At 41.1% G+C, this 21,212-nt stretch overlaps 1 protein-coding gene across 6 annotated transcripts in view; it reads right to left on the bottom strand.

The window, feature by feature from the left end:
• The window catches only part of CDC27 (cell division cycle 27), a 1,680,535-nt gene that overhangs the window by 386,353 nt on the left and 1,272,970 nt on the right, over positions 1-21,212 (bottom strand). For all 6 annotated transcript variants that reach the window (XM_085650282.1, XM_085650285.1, XM_085650283.1 and 3 more), the window contains one exon: positions 9,344-9,472. In XM_085650282.1, coding sequence (XP_085506408.1) covers positions 9,344-9,472 — 129 coding nt within the window. The remainder of the gene's footprint in view (positions 1-9,343; positions 9,473-21,212) is intronic.

Here is a 21,212-nt window from a genome sequence, read left to right on the forward strand (position 1 = left end):
CCCCCATCATGCAGTTGCCAGAGCGCTGTTCGAAGGAAAGCTGAAAAAAGCAGTAGTGTTAAGCCTATACCAATGACTCGGGTGGCTGTGTGTGTGTGGCTGGGGGTGGGTGTGTGTGTGTGGGGGTAGGTGGCTCTGTGTGTGTGGCTCTGTGTGTGTGTGGGGGTGGGTTGCTCTGTGTGTGTGGGGGTGGCTCTGTGTGTGGGGGTGGGTGGCTCTGTGGGTGGGTGGCTCTGTGTGTGGGTGGGTGGCTCTGTGTGGGTGCAAATGCAATAGGTCTCGCATTTGAGTGATTAAGCTATTGACATTGTAAATAACAATGCCATTTCTTTAAACGTTTTAAAAACAAAACCAAGTAAAAATAATGTCATGAGCAATGCCAATAGCTCTAACTTTAACAATGCCGAGACCGTTGCATTGTAAATGCTTGTTTTGTGTGAGGCTCGATTTTTTTGCATATGAGAGGAGGCAAAGCTTGTATAACTGCTCTACTTTCTGAAATAATTTCCAACCCACGTTCAGTTCCTCTGTAGCATGTGCGCATGCTGACATGCATGCCTGTTACAAGGAGAACACTCATTCACGTGCCCTGCGCATTTGCAGTAGAGTGATTTAAAGCGTGGTATTTCACCTACTATTCTACTTCTAAACCAATTAAACTTTTCCAGGGCAGACTGACTTCTCACCAAATAGCCTGGGGCCATAAAAAGTATGTCCATTAGAGAAGCTTGGGAGCCTACCTAGCACAGACTAGACTTGCTAAAACCAACCCCACAGTATCACCTGCCTGCCCTCATTTCCACGCTCCACACGCAAATATCTTGCACATGTTCTTGGACTGTCCAATCACACATACCTTCTGGGACGCGGTTTGCATGACGTGCAAGTCACCGGTCAACAGGACCTGCATCGTATTGATGGTTGTGTTCTATAGAGCCCAGAAAAAGGTGGCTGGGGGGATGGGGTCCCAACTTAGCACTTTTACTGGCCAGGCGTGCAATCATGATGAGATGGATAGAGACGTTACTCCTAGGGGTTTCACAGTGGCAGGCTTTAGTGATGCAATGGGCGGAGGTGGAATCAGTGGTGATGCAGGAGGAACTGTGTGGCTTAGAAAATGTTCCATAGCCGCAGCCTGGGACAAATTCATGAACACATTTAAAAGTGACCCAGACAACTCCCACACAATTTAGCCATATGCAAGAGCGTCTGCATACCAGATGATCGACCCTGTCACTAGGTTTAGTTCACCCCTGGCGCCAGCTTAACACTTGAGGAGGAAATATTGTGCTTAGTCAGGCCGCCAAGGAACGCTATAAACGACATCTTGCTCTAACTCGCACCAGAGGTACAGGCTCAAAAGTTAATGTTTTTTGTTCTCTTGTCATTTCCTCTCACTACTGTAACATCATGAGTCTGTGCTCCAACACATGATGGGTGAATACTGATCAATCCTTATTCCCTTTCTTTCCAAAATGCACTAATGTTCGACCAGGTGCACGCCCAGTACAATTCCTGAATTCTATAAGCAGCATCACTCAAAACCTAATTGAGCAAACCTATGTCTCAGACTTGTAGAGAGTGCTTCTTTAGGTAGAATTGCAACCTTCCAGTGCTATAAGTAACACCCAGATATTTATATTTCTTCAGTATAGCAAGATCTTTTTAATCAAGGTACCAAATGTATGGTAGGAGAATCCTCCTTTCCATAAAACTATCACAACAAATTTAGTCAATGAAGGTTATTAATATTCATACACTACTATTCAGATTTTTGGAGTTTATGATAAATTACCACTTTGTTGAATTTGTCAGACTGACTCATTAATTTGTTTTATATTGCTTCTGGGCTTTTAAATCTTGTTGCAAGTTGATGCGTCCAGAATAACAAGGTCTTCTACATTTTGTGAGGAGAGGATTAAATAATAAACTTTGAAGATAAAGTTAATTGCCCTTTAGACTATTTATTTAATCACTGGTACAAAGGCTAAACATCTGAGGTGCAAGGACAAATCTCTGCTTTAGCTCCCGATGTATGTATATCACTGTCATACTCTGGCCACTTCAAGCTTTACAGTTACATTACTCTTCGAATCCATCTCATGGCAGCCTTCAATTAAAACAGATTAATTCCCCAGATGTTTAATTTAACCCACAAGTATTCTCCACTTATCAAGTCGAAAGCCATTTTATAATACACAATTTCGGAGTTAAAACTGTTACGACCTTGTTGTATATTAGGGAGGAAAAGGCCAAGATACTATCTGGCATCCTGCAGCCAACACAATAATAATAATCACATACAAAATGCATAAATGTACAATAAATTCATTACGAACTATTAATACATTACTAAGAACAATTTTATACAGATGACCACATTATATCAAATCAAATATTGCTACGATAAATTTAAAAATATTATACATAGCTTTATAAAATACTATAAAATAGTGATATACTGTAATAATAGTGTGCTCCTGTGTAAGAAACCAACCCTTTCCCCTAGTGCTATTTAGCGTGTATTTTGCACAGTTTATTAATTTAAATAATTCACAGGAGCAGGGTATAGAACTTATCTGAACTTATCTGACCTTTTAGGACACACACAATTAAGTACACCTTTATTTAATGTCGATTAAATCAGGGTAACAGGTTAGCAGTCTTCCTAGTTTTTAGGGCAGCTTGTAAAAAATACGCCATCATAAAGCATACAAATGGTGTTTCTAACTAACAGAACTAAAGTAGCAAAGGAATAATTACACAGAGTAAACTTGTGCAATAGTGGGACAATAAACTTTCCTCTCCTTCATATATAAGGGACAGAAAAACAAAAGGTAGGAGGTAGTTTGTTTAGATAAAAACATCGCAGGGACATACTGATAAATGGTTTAATGAATATGTGTTTTCAGAGGAACATAATTTAATCTTAATCTTGTCAACAGATAACGGTGATGGGGATTCACAACAAAAGCAAGTTTTTTGATTTGTTCCTCTCTTATCTGTTCACTTTTCGCTATGAAAAACTCTTTGTCTTGATATGGGGTAAAACTCAAAACTTTTATACAGATTATCCAGGCCCATAGAAATAAGCGTCTGTCTAACACACATTAGCCAGGGAATAGTTACAGCACGTACAAGTTTCATAATATCACTTATAATGTGCTGGTTAAGATTAACCGTATCTTTTCCAGATTGATAGCCCTTTTGATTGTGTCGCTAATATAAGACAGTCCATATTCCTTATGAGCAATATAGCTGCTGCAAGTACCTGGGCTTGACAATAGTCTTTAAGCGAATTTATCGTCGATGACTTGTAGTTCCTCTCTGTGCGCGGTTCCCCTTATTGCAGCCCCATATGTGGCTGCAATAATTGTTTTTGCTGAGCACACTTTGATCAATTCTTCAATTGGTTTACTACCCACATTTTTAGCAAATTTAAATAGGGTACCTATGCTTTTTGTCATGAAATGTGCCCTATTTGACACCATCTCAGTCCACTTTAATTTTGAATCATATAGAATTCATAAATAAACAAATTTGTACACCCTTTCTATGCTTTAGCCCTCTATATAAAGCTTTCTTAATTTTTGTGTCCACGCCAACTGTCAGAATGAAGGTCTTTGTTTTGTTCACTTGTAAATCTAATTCTGCCATAAAAGTCGAATATGTTGTGATGCTATTTTGTAGTGCCATCGATGTTCTAGCCATCAATATCGCATTGTCTGCACATAGCAGAATTGGAAGCATTGTAGAGGAGGTATGGGTAACATCTTTACTTTTCTCAACCATCACTTCATTCAATCTATTCGTAAACAGTGAGAAGAGAAATGGGGCTAAGACACACCCCGGCCTTACTCCTTTGTGATTAAAAGGTTGGGTGCACTCCCCCTGGTTTCCAAAGCGTACCATTGCTACTGCCTGAGCATATAATTGTCTAATAAAAACAATTATCCCTGCGTCAACTCCCATGGCCTCCATAATGGACCATAATTTGTCATGAGCCACGCACAGGCCGCTGAAAGATCCATGAAGGCCATGTGGAGCTGGCAATCTTTTGCTATTGCATATTTTGACATTATTAAAGTTCGGTTTAGGCACTGGTCAAGGGTCCCACTGCTATCTATTCGGGAGATAGGGCGGTAATTAGCTGGGTTCGACCCTTCTTGTATATCGGGATGATTACTAATTGCTTCCGTGAGGGTAGGGGGCCTGTTTCCCTAATAGCATTAAAAACAATTGTTAGCAAGGGGGCCCAAAAAGATCTATAATCACAAGAAAGATCTACCGGGACCCCATTCGGTCCAGCCACCTTCAAGCAGGTGGACTGAGAGAGGTCAATTCTATTTCCTTGATTCCAAAAGACAACTTAGGTATTTCCCCTTGATCTGGATTTATTACTCCCTCACTCGGCTTTCCCCTCTTTTGGAAGATTGACTGGAAGTAGGTTACCCAGGAATCTTCATCCATATGTGTGTCTAGTGATGGACCTCCATCTTCCTGCAGGAAGAGGGGAGTTACCTACCTTCCAAAAAGCTTTACTATCGACGGTAATTGAAGCTTGGATTAAATTCTCCCAGGCTTCTTCCTTAAGGACATTGAGTCTTTTTTTCCTGGCTAGCTTATATACAATCCTGCAGCCACTAATTAGGTATGGTATGGTTCTCAATGCTTTTCTAAGATTTGCTGCCGCAAGGGAGCAATTCTTGTCAAATCACCTATTTGCAGTACAGGACTTTTGGGTGGTGGGTGGGGTGGACATTAAAGTAGTGTGCATTCCAAAATCTTCCCAAATGCCTCAGTCACCTGTTGTTCATTAGCTTGAGCATCTAACAATCTCTTTTAGCAAGGTGTTTACTTCCACTTTATCTCATCTTTGGGTGCACCCATTTTTACCTTGTAAAATTGGTTTTGGAGCACATTTTACCTTCCTTTTCTTTTGTGGGACCCATAAGAAACTGAAGCTTAAAGCATGGTCACCGAGACAAGAAAACGTAACCTTAGGTTTTTTTTGAGGTACCACTAAAAGTGTAAGAGGTGATTATGTAGTCAATAGCAGAACATGTCCCGGCCGTGTGAGAACTCAGTGTGGTAAACGGCCATCTGGTTCCACAACTCTCTAAATGTTCTAACATTAATGCATAACATGTGGCTCCAAAATCTTGCAAGGCTTTGAGCCCATGGCTGAGTTCAAAAGACTGTGTGAAAGATGAAACCTCCCTTTATCTTCAAGGATGGGAAACTATCTAACAGCAAAACGAGGAAGTGTATATTTGAAGCAACCACTTAAACCAATATTAGGTGTCATCTTTAAAAAAAAAGAACAGTTGGCCATTCGCACCACAGGGACCACTTCCTCTTGCTTCCTTAACAGGTTTCTCAATGTTAAGCTTGCTAAACCCATTGAAACTGTCTGGTAGAGAGGAGTCTTTCTCAAAGGCAGAAAGAGGCCATTTGTTAATCTATTTGCCCACAGAACGTAGTGAATCCTTGTCTTTTCATTTTGGAGGAGACATACATAAACCTAATGTGACTCATTCAGTCACACGCTGGAATGTTTTGAAGCCTCTCTTCCAGTTTATTTATGCCATTTAGAAAACTCCAAGACCTTTGAGAGTCCCCCTTCCTTACAAATATAATGTATTTGTGCCTTCAGCCTTTTATCTATATTAGTCTATCATTTTATCTTTTATAAATTGAACTATGTGACTGGCAGCTTATTGATTTACTCACATTATGCTTTTGTTCCCAGAGGCTACAATTAAAACAATTCCCTTTTACCTCTTTGGGGCAAAACGAACAGGTAAAGGTATAACCTAGTACAGCTTTATGGGATGGTGATATTAGTATATGAAATATTTTCTTATCTACCATTAAGGGATCTCAAAGGCATGCCATTCAAGGTGTGCCGCCCATATCTATGACCTCTTTAAAATGGAAATGACAAATCTGGAATTCCTAGGACTGCATTCTCCTAGTCCGTATGTCAACATCAAAAGCACTGCTAGCCAGTTGAGCCAGATTAATAATAAACACCTGAGTAATTATTAAGCTGTAATACTGGTGTTTATACATTTGTAAGGGAAGAGTTTTCAAAACCTTGCTCAGCATGCTTTTTAAACTGAGCTGGAATGGATGTAAGCATTAACTAGCAACAATAAAAATAATAATACAGGCACCCCAGCCCATAAATGTAATCACAAGCTCTATCTAATTTGACAGCAGATACATTTAACCTTAGATTAATTTAAGTTACTAAACCTCCTTGTGAATGCCCATATTTAGAAATATAGGAATTCCAGAGTATGATCAATTTGTGACCCTTATTATGCCACTGGGCTATTGTACATGGCTTCCTGCGCATACAAACGATCATACCTGGGTAAATACTTTGCTACACTAGAGACCTGCAACATTCAATGTAACCCAGCCACATCCCAGGATGGAATCTGCAAGTTTGTGTCCTAGTTATTCCATTTTTAGATAACCAGAAGTTGAGGGGAAAAGTTAAGTTAAATACAGAACACTGGCATTTCTACTATGGCTGCTGCTATCCAAAACCAGAAAGTTTCACAGTGTTACTTTACCACTGAAATCTCATAGCATTTATGTCTTCTCCACTAGGATTCGAAGGAGAGATAGACTGCAATTTAAATGTTGTCAAGGGCTATAGCTTTTCACAGCACTGATCGAGTAGTAATGAACAAAGTAATATATTGGTAAATGGCTCAATAATCCCCACTCCAGGATGACCACTGGAGACATTATAGCACAGATGATAAAACATGACAGTTTGGTATTCTAATTCAGTGGTTGTTAACCTTTTGACTGTTGTGGCCCCACTTTATTACTGGACTTCGGGGACCCTCCACACAATCATGATTGGAATCTGGAGACCCAGCCTGAGCAAATTTGATGATTTGGACCACAAAACAAGAATAAGGAAACAAGCATTTATCAAATAATGCACAAATTATGAAATATTTTACATAAATCAAACCAATATAAAAAAGTATAAAAAATAGAATTTTAGTGGGAAGGATGGCTCTTTCTTAATTCAATTGAGGCCATCATTCATCTATATTATATTCTGTTTGATACACTTGCACTGCTTAAATTAATCAATATGTGGATATCAACTTAATTTTTTGCCTCCAATTTCAAATTACTTCACATTTAGCTTTCCATTTCTGTTCTTTATTTACACCTTATAAATCTATTATTTAATTTTCAAAGCAATGACGGACATTCTGGGTAGGCATCACAGACTGCCAGGGATCCCCAAGGCACAGGTTTAGAACCACTGCTCCAATTTAATGGACTATAGTTTCTGTAGTTCTTTACCAGCACTCAATTCTTCGCATTTAATCTGCATGAATAATGCATATTGTTATATGCCTCACTCACTGCACCCTGTGCACATTTATCAGTCTTCAACACCAACAAAGAACATGCTGGTACTGAATTCCAGGTGAATTAAACTGAAATGCTGCACATCAAAAGAAAGCTGAACCAGAGAGATAAATGGAAAGTTGATGATAATATTCTTCAAAACACCCTCATTTGCTAGGCAAGCTTATACAACAGTTGCAGCAATTATATAAGAATGGCTACCGAAGCACACACAAACAGTCCGTATAGTGAGGCCAAATTGGCACAAGTAATCCAAAGTAAATAAACTTGTATATTCCATAGCTCTTTCTCATACGTGTTTTATTCCTTGAAAATTTCGATTCATGGTCTGTACACAAACAGAAACAGCAGACATGCGTTTCGTCCTTTGGACTTTTTCAAGGCTAGATGTCACGTCAAATAGGTGTAGAAACAACCTTGGGAGCACTGCCCATTGCCACCCAAAAAGGAAAAGAGAAATGAGCAGGCCTTAGAGACACAATGTCTCCAGACAGAAATATACTAAAGAATTTTTTGAGCGTATAGCGTCTCAATTCATGTCCAGAAACGGGAGTCTGAAGAAGCAATTACAGTACGTGTAGAAACAGTTACTAGCCAAAACTGTGTAGTCAAGAGAGTTACTCCAGAGGCAGTGATTGGCCATAGTAAACTTGAGGGAGTATCCACGTCAGGAAAGCAAGTGACGGCAGTATCTGTTATGTAGAATGCTATGAAATATACAAGTTTATTTACTTTAAATAACTTTTGCTAATTTACCCTCACTGTACGGACTGTTTGTGTGCGCTTTGGTACCCATTTTTATATTGTTTCTGCCAAGGGCTCTGCCCCAGGCATCTGTACATCCCAGGTGACCTGTACCACCATAACACCTCCAGTTTATACTATTAACCATTTGAGTAATTGACATATCGCCGACTATAGTCAATAGATGTGCAATTTTTGCTTGGCATAGCCACCAACTGTCAGTTGGCTTTTTTGCTTGGGCCAGATTGCTCTCATTCTGTTTTGCAATATATGTTTTATGTATGCTTGCTTAGAATCAGTAGGTTTATTTTTTTTGCCAGCTCTGAACACTTTCACCCAGATTCTCCTATTATGTGAAAATGTTGCTGTGCGATGGACTACCAGTCATGGTCTCAACCTGAACTCTTGTTTTTATCACTGCGAAATCCACTTTTCTTTAACAAAAATTAAAAACAATTTACAAACAAGTTGGTGAAATAGACACCGATGAAGTTGACATTTACAAAGTAGGTCTTGATGTGCCACTGGGATTCTGAGGAGCAGTGAATGTAAGAAATGTTGGTTTAGAAACCCATAACGTAGATGTGGAGGAGAGTACTGGGAGTTCATTATATTGGTAGGAGTGGGAGAAAAATCTCTGCACTTCATAAGCAGGTTACTGAAATAGGGCTCGGTAGGGATACAGGAGTGGAACAGGAATCTGCTCTTATCTGCACTTCACAAATATAAACCTGAAGTTTTAGTGGAAGGTTCACTCCTCGATAAAGAGGTATGGGCACAAGAAAGGTCAGAATATAGAAAACCACATTTGAAGGGCTTCTGCATAAAGACCAAATGTTGCATGTTTTTACTGGGAAATGTTTGCTTGAAATGGGTAAATGTTCAAATAGCATGTGTTTTAATTAATGAACGACTAAGATTGTGATATTTTGTTGCACTTTAGGAATCAAATGGTGCAACTTGGCAGTCTGCAACTGAAAAAGAAAATGTGAGTTTAGTTTTCTAAATTTCAAGCCCTATCTTTGAAACAAACTAATATGAAGCACATACCACTTTCTCATACCCAGTTTAAACAAGTGATATTGGGCAAACATTGCTGAATATTTCTCAATTCAGTTATGGCACTAACGTTTAGCTAAATGCAATGTCTCCAACCATAAAACTCCAAAGCAGGAAATAATCTTACCTTATATTTCTCATTCGCAAATAAGATAGAAGCTCTGTGGAATTTGCATAGTGGGTTCTTGGGGTCTATATCAATGGCTTTATTTAATGTATCCAAAGCCTTTTCGGATTTCTTCAGTGCATGCTGGACCTACAAATGAGAATTAATTTGACCTACAGTTTTGAGTTCATTATACTGCTGTAGATTTGTAAAATCTTTAAGAAAACAGCATTTGTACGGACTTCACTTTAAAGTGGCATTCATTTTCATTTTTAATAATTCACCAATGTTACTGCTGAGTAGTATACATAATCTTAACATAAAAATATTGATAATTGCAATCTTTGAAAGTTTGACAGGTCGATAGCATTAAACATTTTCCTTTAAAACATTAGAGCCAAACACATTGGTTTCTTACATCTCCAATCTCCACTTTATTCACGTGAATTAATGCAAAAAAGAAAAGAAAAAAACAGACTGCTAAAAGGACCCTACATCGAGAACAGAAATGTGTATAAAATTCAGTTTGTGGCTATTTCTTAGGCTACTGTGATTTAGATCACCTCCCACTATGGTATCTGTTTGCAGAAAATTTAATACACCGCATTCCCAATATAATTTCTATTGCAGATGTAAAAGTTACTTACCTTTGATAACAATATTTCAGGTTAATACCGTATCTTCCCACAAACCCCTTTCCTTATGATAACACTCAAAGACCCATACTTTGGTAATTGGAAAAAAGATTCACCAGCAATATAGCTCTGGTGATGCAGAGTGGCTCCATGTGACTACAATTAGGACTTCATATGCCCCAAATGTGACGATATCGGTCTACTTACTGGAGCACAGGTGTAATTTCCTTGTATATTTCCCTACCCCACTGAGAAATACAGAGTGTAAAAGAGCTTTAACGCGAGAGACTAGCAGCAGGACTTCTGAATAATTTTTAGTTAGAAAAACTATAGTCAATCTTTTTTTTTTTTACTTTTACACAGAACCCTACACGATGGCTGCGACTTCTGCGTAAATTGTAAAGTATGAAATATCTTTAAATTAATTATGAATAAAAGTTTTCCTTGAAGTGTTTGTCTAAATTTAATAAATGTATTTTTAAAGTATTATTTTCAATATAATTTCGACTAAAAATTATTTGATTATTGGATTCGGAGGTTAGGAGGGATGGCCATTTTGCTCGATCTGTTTTGCAAGATTTGTTGGTCTAGTCAGGTGGACACCCTCCTCTGGGTGAGGTACGGCTTGAGGATTCTATTCAAAAGGTGAGGAATCAACAGGCAAAAGTATCCATCAGAAGAGCAAGTTACTTACCTTCGGTAACGCTTTTTCTGGTGGATACAGTATCTGCCTGTGGATTCCTCACTGTCCCACCCGCCTTCCCGTTGTCCACCTTTTTCTACCAAAAAGATGCTTTTACTGTTTGGCATGAATGTTTTTAATATGTCTTAATCATGCTTATGTTTTAATAGTGAGAAATGCTTGATCTGATGCTATTTCTTTATGCCTTTATTAGATATATATATATAGATATATATATAGATATATATATAGATATTATCTACTGGCGGTCGCCAGTAGATAGTTATAGTTAGGATCGTGTTTCCATAGGAAATCCGCAACATTCTATTTGGAATAACTTTGGCGCAGATTGACAAATCCTCGCGAAATTTTCAAAATAGGTGGGGCGCTCGGCTCCTTACCTAAAAGTCTCGGGGGGGGGGGGGGGGGGGGGATTAGTCAAGCGTGGGCTGACTTATCACACTGATCTAACTATAACGTGGAATTTCATTGGTTTTTTACGAGTGAAATGTACAGCTAACTATAACATGTGTGAAACCTATGGTTTTTTAAGTGAATTTGCAAGGTTTTGTAAATGATAATTCCTAACTATAACGTGTGTGAAACCTATGGTTTTTTCAGTGAATTTGTACGTTTTTTTAAATGCTAAGTTATGTATTTATTTATTTTTCTGGTTTTTCACTGTGCGCACACCCTGCGCGCACGGTGCGTTTTGCGCACCGTGTACGCGCTGTGGGCGCACGGTGCGCTTCGCGCACCAAGCGCCCACGTTGCGCAGTCCATGCCGTGCGTGCCTCGCCTTTTTTTACACAGTAACATTTGTTTTTTTCTCCCTTGTGGGTCCTTTAATTTATTTAATAAATGTGATGGTTACTTTTTTTTTTTTGCCGTGCGCGTATGGTAAGCTTACCGTACACGCACTCCGCGATTTTAAAAAAAAATTATTTAATGTATTTTCCGGACTTTTGGGTCCTTCTTGGACCCCCTGACAAACACTAGGGGGTCTGCAACTCTCTTCGTTGCCCCCTTTTCACGTTCCCCACCTTTTGTTTTCAGTGCGAGAGACAGAAAATGGCGGCCGACACTTCCTGATTTCGACCGATTCGAATGTTTACAGTCATGTAACCACCAATCAGAATTGAGCTCGCGCACGGCACCGTACGCGTACGGTAAGCTTACGGTAAGCGCTTACAGATATATATATTGATTTAAATGCTATTTTCTCAGGACCTACTGAACAGATTTACACCAGACCTACAAAAGGCACATCCTTGACCTGAGGACTACCTCTCTGCCAAATTTCAAGTAATTCTGTTCAGCCGTTCGAGCTGTAGCTCGGACTAAAGGTCCTATGGGAAAATGCATGGGGAAAACGCGTTTTGGGACCCCCCTTTTTTCTCAGCCCCCGCTTGACGAATCCCCCCGAGACTTTCAGGGTAGGAGCGGAGCGTAGCGCCCCATTAGTTTTGAAAATTTCGCGAGGATTCGTCGACCGGCGCCAAAGTTATTCCAAATAGAATGTTGCGGATTTCCTATGGAAACACGGTCCTAACTATAACTATCTACTGGCGACCGCCAGTAGATTATATATATAGAGAGAGAGATATAGCTCTATATAGATATAGAGAGAGAGATATAGCTCTATATAGATATAGAGAAAGAGATATAGCTCTATATAGATATAGAGAGAGAGATATAGCTCTATATAGATAGAGAGAGAGATATAGCTCTATATAGATATAGAGAGAGAGATATAGCTCTATATAGATATAGAGAGAGAGATATAGCTCTATATAGATATAGAGAGAGAGATATAGCTCTATATAGAGAGAGATATATATAGATATAGAGAGAGATAGATATAGAGAGAGATAGATATAGAGAGAGAGATATATAGAGAGATATATAGAGAGATATATAGAGAGAGATATATAGAGAGAGATATATAGAGAGATAGATATATAGAGAGATAGAGAGATAGATAGAGAGATAGAGAGATATATAGAGAGATAGATATATAGAGAGATAGATATATAGAGAGATAGATATATAGAGAGATAGAGAGATAGATAGAGAGATAGATAGATAGAGAGATAGATATATATATATATATATATCTTACCTACTACATATAGTTAGGACCTATTATCCATAGGAAATCCGCAACATTCTATTTTGAATAACTTTGGCGTCGGTTGACGAATCTTTGAGAAATTTTCAAAACTCGTGGCCTGCTACGTTCCGCTCCTATCCTGACCAAGTCTCGGGGTGATTGGTCAAGCGGGGACCGAGAAAAAAGGGGGGACCCAAAATGTGTTTTCCCCATGCTATTTTCCATAGGGACCTTTAATTGCAGCTACAGCCTGAACTGCTTAACAGAATTACACCAAATTTGGCAGAAAGGTAGACCTTGGTTCAGAGTTGTGCCTTTTGCTTACATGGTGTAAATCCGTTCAGTAGTTACTGAGAAAATCAAAAGTAAAATCACATACATATGTGGGCGGAGCCTAACCACACATCTCATCGTGAGATCTGATTGGCTGTCAACACTTCATCCAAGAAGTGTTGGCAGCAATCTTGGGACCAATATACATGATAGCACCTCATTAAAAATCATTGCAGTTGATAGAAGGTTTTAAGACTTTAGTTACATTATAAATCATTTGTTGATGGTACAATACTCATTTTAGGAATTGTGGTGTGTTATAAGGTGATTTTACCATGTGAAAAAGCCTTCTGCTGGGATATCATGAATCATGTTTGAGAGAAAACTATTTTCTCATGCTTTTCCCACAGAGGTTTGGAAGGTGATTTATAAGCTAAACTGAGAGCATATTTTCTGTAAATTCACATTATCTCTCAGTCATGTAAGAATGAAGTCTGACATTCTCAGTAAAATATGTACATCCAACAAGGGCAGAGACTGTCAGTTGATTCCTTTGTGTTCTACTGCAGCTTCCCTGAGTGTTCCAAAGAACAACTAGAGCGCTAACAGCCTTACTTATGACAAACGTATGGCACACCTGAAGCCATCTTGATTGGAATAAAGTGGTAACTCTTAAAACATTTAATTTAAAAAGGAACAAAATGAGGGGGGTTCATTTTGCCATAGAAAGTATGATTAGTGCTGCAGAAAGAAAAACTGGGGCACATTTTGAGTAACTTCTTAAATCCTATTCTAGTTCATTAAACAATTCTGACATGCAGACTGAAACTTGCACTTTCAATACCAGCAGCATACTTCCCTGGTGAGCAGTAGCTTTACTACAGTGATCTAATGAGGCACTAGAGTGCTAACATTCTGAATTTATGGCAACTGTGACATCTGAATGCCTTCTTGATGGAATCAAAGTAAAGAACGGAAAGTATTCCTACTGAGGAGACTAGTATATGAGGAAATTAGGAAACTTCATAACAAATAAGTCTCCCAAGATGGACACCTGAGACAAAAGAGCCCAAATGTAGCACAAATATCACCCAGATGTAGCCCAAGTATAGCCCAATGACAGAATATCCCAGAGTGTTCTAAAGAACAACTAGAGCGCTAACAGTCTTACTTATGACAAAAGCATGGCACACCTGAAGCCATCTTGATTGGAATAAAGACTTCCCTGGTGAGCAGTAGCTTTACTACAGTTATCTAATGAGCAACTAGAGTGCTACCATTCAGAATTTATGGCAAATGTGTGACACATTTGAATGCCTTCTTGATGGAACCAAAGTAAACAAGCATTGAAAATGCAATAGGTCTCACCCTCGTTTAAGTTAAAGCAATTCTGTTTGTAATTCAGTGGCTTTTTAGCTTTGCTTTTATTAGTGTTTTTCAAACTTTCGTGTACATAACATGTATATGCATGCGTATATGTATATGTATGCATTTATATTTGTATAGATATGCAGATTATATATGTATGTATACACACAAATGCATATGCATATATATGTGCATATGCCTGCGTGTAGAGAGGTAGAGGGGTAGAGAGTAGAGGATGAGTAATAGAGAGTAGCGCAGACAGAGTAGCGCAGACAGAGTAGCGCAGACAGAGTAGCAGAGGGCGCGAGTAGCAGAGGGCGCGAGTAGCAGAGGGCGCGAGTAGCAGAGGGCGCGAGTAGCAGAGGGCGCGAGTAGCAGAGGGCGCGAGTAGCAGAGGGCGTTGTAGAGAGTAGTAGAGGTTAGTAGAGTAGCAGAGTGAGTAGTAGAGAGCAAGTAGTAGAGAGCGAGTAGAGTAGAGAGCGAGTAGAGTAGAGAGCAAGTAGTAGAGAGCGAGTAGTGTAGAGAGAGTAGTAGAGAGTAGTAGAGAGTTAGTAGAGAGAGTTAGTAGAGAGAGTTAGTAGAGAGAGTTAGTAGAGAGAGTTGAAGAGAGTAGTGGAGAGCGAGTAGTAGAGCGAGTAGTAGAGCGAGTAGTAGAGCGAGTAGTAGAGCGAGTAGTAGAGCGAGTAGTAGAGCGAGTAGTAGAGCGAGTAGTAGAGCGAGTAGTAGAGCGAGTAGTAGAGCGAGTAGTACAGTAGTAGAGGGTGAGGGGTAGAGAGTGAGGGGTAGAGAGTGAGGGGTAGAGAGTGAGGGGAAGAGAGTGAGGGGAAGAGAGTGAGGGGTAGAGAGTGAGGGGCAGAGAGTGAGGGGCAGAGAGTGAGGGGCAGAGAGTGAGGGGCAGAGAGTGAGGGGCAGAGAGTGAGGGGTAGAGAGTGAGGGGTAGAGAGTGAGGGGTAGAGAGTGAGGGGTAGAGAGTGAGGGGTAGAGAGTGAGGGGTAGAGAGTGAGGGGTAGAGAGTGAGGGGTAGAGAGTGAGGGGTAGAGAGTGAGGGGTAGAGAGTGAGGGGTAGAGAGTGAGGGGTAGAGAGTAGTAGAGAGAGTAGTAGAGAGAGTAGTAGTAGAGAGTAGTAGTAGAGAGTAGTAGAGAGTAGTAGAGAGTGAGTAGTAGAGAGTGAGTAGTAGAGAGTGAGTAGTAGAAAGTAGTAGAGTGAGTACCAGCGAGTAGGAGTGTAGTAAAATGGTAGAGTGAGTAGTAGAGAATAGTAGAGTAAGAGAGTAGTTGAGAGCGAGTAGTTGAGAGCGAGTAGTAGAGAGCGAGTAGTAGAGAGCGAGTAGTAGAGAGCGAGTAGTAGAGAGCGAGTAGTAGAGAGCGAGTAGTAGAGAGCGAGTAGTAGAGAGCGAGTAGTAGAGAGCGAGTAGTAGAGAGCGAGTAGTAGAGAGCGAGTAGTAGAGAGCGAGTAGTAGAGAGCGAGTAGTAGAGAGCGAGTAGTAGAGAGCGAGTAGAAGAGAGCGAGTAGAAGAGAGCGAGTAGTAGAGAGGGAGTAGAAGAGTGCGAGTAGAAGAGGGAGTAGTAGAGTAGTAAAGAGTATTCAGTCAGTGTCAGTCAGTCAGTGTCAGCTAGAGCAGCTCTGCTGACTTGGTTCTCTTGCTCTAAAGCAGCTCTGCTGACCTGGTTTCTCTGGCTCTACAGCAGGTCTGCTGACCTGGTTTCTCTGGCTCCAAAGCAGCTCTGCTGACCTGGTTCTCTGGCTCTAAAGCAGCTCTGCTGACCTGGTTCTCTGGCTCTAAAGCAGCTCTGCTGACCTGGTTCTCTGGCTCTAAAGCAGCTCTGCTGACCTGGTTCTCTGGCTCTAAAGCAGCACTGCTGACCTGGTTCTCTGGCTCTAAAGCAGCTCTGCTGACCTGGTTCTCTGGCTCTAAAGCAGCTCTGCTGACCTGGTTCTCTCCCTCTAAAGCAGCTCTGCTGACCTGGTTCTCTCCCTCTAAAGCAGCACTGCTGACCTGGTTCTCTCCCTCTAAAGCAGCACTGCTGACCTGGTTCTCTGGCTCTAAAGCAGCACTGTTGACCTGGTTCTCTGGCTCTAAAGCAGCCCTGCTGACCCGGCTCTCAGGCTCTAAAGCAGCTCTGCTGACCCGGCTCTCAGGCTCTAAAGCAGCTCTGCTGACCTGGTTCTCTGGCTCTAAAGCAGCTCTGCTGACCCGGTTCTCTGGCTCTAAAGCAGCTCTGCTGACCTGGTTCTCTGGCTCTAAAGCAGCTCTGCTGACCTGGTTCTCTCCCTCTAAAGCAGCTCTGCTGACCTGGTTCTCTCCCTCTAAAGCAGCTCTGCTGACCTGGTTCTCTCCCTCTAAAGCAGCTCTGCTGACCTGGTTCTCTGGCTCTAAAGCAGCTCTGCTGACCTGGTTCTCTGGCTCTAAAGCAGCACTGCTGACCTGGTTCTCTGGCTCTAAAGCAGCTCTACTGACCTGGTTCTCTGGCTCTAATGCAGCTCTACTGACCTGGTTCTCTGGCTCTAGAGTAGCTCTGCTGACCTGGTTCTCTCCCTCTAAAGCAGCACTGCTGACCTGGTTCTCTCCCTCTAAAGCAGCTCTGCTGACCTGGTTCTCAGGCTCTAAAGCAGCTCTGCTGACCTGGTTCTCAGGCTCTAAAGCAGTTGAGTAGTAGAGAGTAGTGGAGTAGCAGAGAGTAAGTAGTAGAGTAGCAGAGAGTGAGTAGTTGAGAGTAGTAGAGAGTGAGTAGTAGAGTAAGTAGTAGACTGAGTACTAGCAAGTAGTAGAGAGAGTAGGAGTGTAGTAGAATGGTAGAGTGAGTAGTAGAGAATAGTAGAGTGAGTAGAGTAAGAGTAGTAGAGAGAGTAGTAGAGTAGTTGAGAGCGAGTAGTAGAGAGGGAGTAGTAGAGAGGGAGTAGTAGAGAGGGAGTAGTAGAGAGGGAGTAGTAGAGAGGGAGTAGTAGAGAGGGAGTAGTAGAGTGGGAGTAGTAGAGTGGGAGTAGTAGAGTTGGAGTAGTAGTGTGAGTAGTAGTGTGAGTAGTAGAGTAGTAAAGAGTATTCAGTCAGTGTCAGTCAGTTTCAGTCAATCAGTGTCAGTCAGTATCAGTCAGTCAGTGTCAGCTAGAGCAGCTCTGCTGACCTGGTTCTCTGGCTCTAGAGCAGCTCTGCTGAACTGGTTCTCTCCCTCTAAAGCAGCTCTGCTGACCTGGTTCTCTCCCTCTAAAGCAGCTCTACTGACCTGGTTCTCTCCCTCTAAAGCACAACTGCTGACCTGGTTCTCTCCCTCTAAAGCAGAACTGCTGACCTGGTTGTCTCCCTCTAAAGCAGCTCTGCTGACCTGGTTCTCTCCCTCTAAAGCAGCTCTGCTGACCTGGTTCTCTCCCTCTAAAGCAGCTCTGCTGACCTGGTTCTCAGGCTCTAAAGCAGCTCTGCTGACCTGGTTCTCAGGCTCTAAAGCAGCACTGCTGACCTGGTTCTCAGGCTCTAAAGCAGCTCTACTGACCTGGTTCTCAGGCTCTAGAGTAGCTCTGCTGACCTGGTTCTCTCCCTCTAAAGTAGCACTGCTGACCAGGTTCTCTCCCTCTAAAGCAGCTCTGCTGACCTGGTTCTCAGGCTCTAAAGCAGCTCTGCTGACCTGGTTCTCAGGCTCTAAAGCAGCTCTGCTGATCTGGTTCTCAGGCTCTAAAGCAGCTCTGCTGATCTGGTTCTCAGGCTCTAAAGCAGCTCTGCTGATCTGGTTCTCAGGCTCTAAAGCAGCTCTGAGTAGTAGAGAGTAGTGGAGTAGCAGAGAGTGAGTAGTAGAGTAGCAGAGAGTGAGTAGTAGAGTAGCAGAGAGGGAGTAGTGGAGAGTAGTAGAGAGTGAGTAGTAGAGTGAGTAGTATACTGAGTACTAGCGAGTAGTAGAGAGAGTAGGAGTGTAGTAGAATGGTAGAGTGAGTAGTAGAGAATAGTCGAGTGAGTAGAGAGTTAGAGAGTAGTAGAGAGAGTAGTAGAGTAGTTTAGAGCGAGTAGTAGAGAGCGAGCAGTAGAGTGGGAGCAGTAGAGTGGGAGCAGTAGAGTGTGAGCAGTAGAGTGTGAGTAGTAGAGTGTGAGTAGTAGAGTGTGAGTAGTAGAGTGTGAGTAGTAGAGTGTGAGTAGTAGAGTGTGAGTAGTAGAGTGTGAGTAGTAGAGTGTGAGTAGTAGTGTGAGTAGTAGTGTGAGTAGTAGAGTAGTAAAGAGTATTTAGTCCGTGTCAGTTAGTCAGTTTCAGTCAATCAGTGTCAATCAGTCAGTGTCAGATAGAGCAGCTCTGCTGACCTGGTTCTCTTGCTCTAAAGCAGCTCTGCTGACCTTGTTTCTCTGGCTCTACAGCAGGTCTGCTGACCTGGTTCTCTGGCTCTACAGCAGCTCTGCTGACCTGGTTCTCTCCCTCTAAAGCAGCTCTACTGACCTGGTTCTCTCCCTCTAAAGCAGCACTGCTGACCTGGTTCTATGGCTCTAGAGCAGCTCTGCTGACCTGGATCTCTAGTTCTAGAGCAGCTCTGCTGACCTGCTTCTTAGGCTCTAGAGCAGCTCTGCTGACCTGGTTCTCTGGCTCTACAACGGCTCTGCTGACCTTTTTTCTCTGGCTCTACAGCAGCTCTGCTGACCTGGTTCTCTGCACTCAAGATGCACGCACCCAACTTAGCGAAAATATATTTAAAAATAATGTAAGTTTATTGTAAGTCCAAATATATTATTTTTATGAATATCTTGGATAATCTCTTGCCCTAATATGTATATTAAAGACACATACATATCATTTTGGAACATAACTTTTTTTGCGAGAGTTGCGCACCTAGTGCGCCCCAGCACAAATAGGACGTCACGCGGGACCCGCAAGCATCTCGTACAGTAATGCGCATGTGTCGCGAATGCACGGGAGCAGGAGTCGGGGACTGGTCGCATACCAATCGCGCACATCACGTAATATTAAATGTATATGATATAGCTGAAAAACACGCAGCAGCCGCACACCGTACGCGGATCCTTCACAACTTTTCTAAAATGGCAGCTAGAATGCGCGCACCCATTGTGATGTGCACGCTTTGAGTGCGCGACTCAAATTTTTTTTTAAAGAAAATATAAATATATTAAAATGAAAACAAGAAAAATCAATATTTCATTTTGAATTTTTTATTTTTTGCAATTTTCAGAAAAATAAATGTTATTTAATGAATAAAATATTTATAAATAAACAGTTAAAAAACTGTAGAAGATCAGTACAAAAATAGGTGTAACTACGATCACACTTAAAAATTAGCATTTAGAAAAGCTTTGAAATTCACTGAAAAAAACATAGGTTTCAGAGACGTTATAGTTAGAAATTAGCATTTAAAAAAACCTTAGAAATTCACACAAAAAAACATAGGTTTCAGGGGTGTTCTAGTTAGCTGGCCATTTCACTCGTACAAAACCATAGAAATTCCTCCGTTATAGTTAGTTCTAACTATAACTCGCGCGCACGCCATGCACTGCTGATGTCCCATATTGCATCACTCATGACATGGTCAGTGACATCACTGATGACATCCACGTGACAATCTGATACACCTCATCATACACTAGTATAACCTTTCATCACTCAGTGTAAAATACAGAGTACCATATTTGAAACCACTGAGACAACAATACCAGTTACTACATACCCACTCACTGATTCCTAAGTGTACACACACAACTATCCATTCAACAACAGAATCATTTATACATGCAGTCACTAATTAATAGAACACTATCCAATGCACTTATACACATATAGACACATCAGTAGTTATCTTAGTCGGTTAGACAGTCATCCTACTCACTCATGAAAAAAATTAATCACTTACATTTACTCACTTACACAATTATCCAACACCACCTCATTTATTCCAACACATAGTAACTCATAGTTAATATGTTAAGAAAAATCACCATTACAATTATACACCCATTCATATAGTTACTCTCACAATCACTGACTCTTACACATAGTTCTACACCAACTCTCACATACAATGCCTTTTATTTTTTTACTTTGTTGGAGATGTACAACTAAAACATATATTCACTCACCAACACACAAATAAATACACTCAGTCACCCAAATAACTTTCCACATGTACTCTTAAACCTATACACCTAGTCAATCAACCATTCACACATCTATGCAGTGTTACACACACCCCATCCAACCACACACAAACTCAGTGCCCCATACAAATACTCACCCAACTAATCAACTAATATACACACTCATGTAGTTCGTGACCAAATGATGCAGCATGTTATACAACAGAGACAGTGCTGCACACATTCATATAGTTTAGATACTAATCCATGTATTAAGTGGGACAAATTTAATTACTCACTTAGACAGTCAGACAGCTACTAAATCCTCCATCCAGGCAGTTATATATCCACTCAATCTTCAATACAGATTGGTATATATAGAATACATATTTAAATTTCAAACTGAACCACATTCACTGGATGATGTCATCAGTGATGTCATTTGAGATGTCATTAGTGAGGTCATGAGTGATGTCACTGACCATGTCATGAATGATGCAACATGTGACATCAGCAGTGCATTGCGGGCGCTCAAGTTATAGTTAGCAGAACTAACTAGAACGGAGGAATTTCTATGGTTTTGTACGAGTGAAATGGCCAGCTAACTAAAACACCACTGAAACCTATGTTTTTTTTCTGTGAATGTCTTCCATCGCAAGATCGCAGACATACACGACAGCTTCCACGCCGTCACCACCCCAGCAACCGCCAAGACCCCCGATCCCACGACCACCACCCGCACCAACCGCCTGCTGACCTGGAC

This window comes from Triturus cristatus, chromosome 1_1 (genome assembly GCF_964204655.1).
Source record: "Triturus cristatus chromosome 1_1, aTriCri1.1, whole genome shotgun sequence".
In the NCBI taxonomy this organism is placed as follows: domain Eukaryota; kingdom Metazoa; phylum Chordata; class Amphibia; order Caudata; family Salamandridae; genus Triturus; species Triturus cristatus.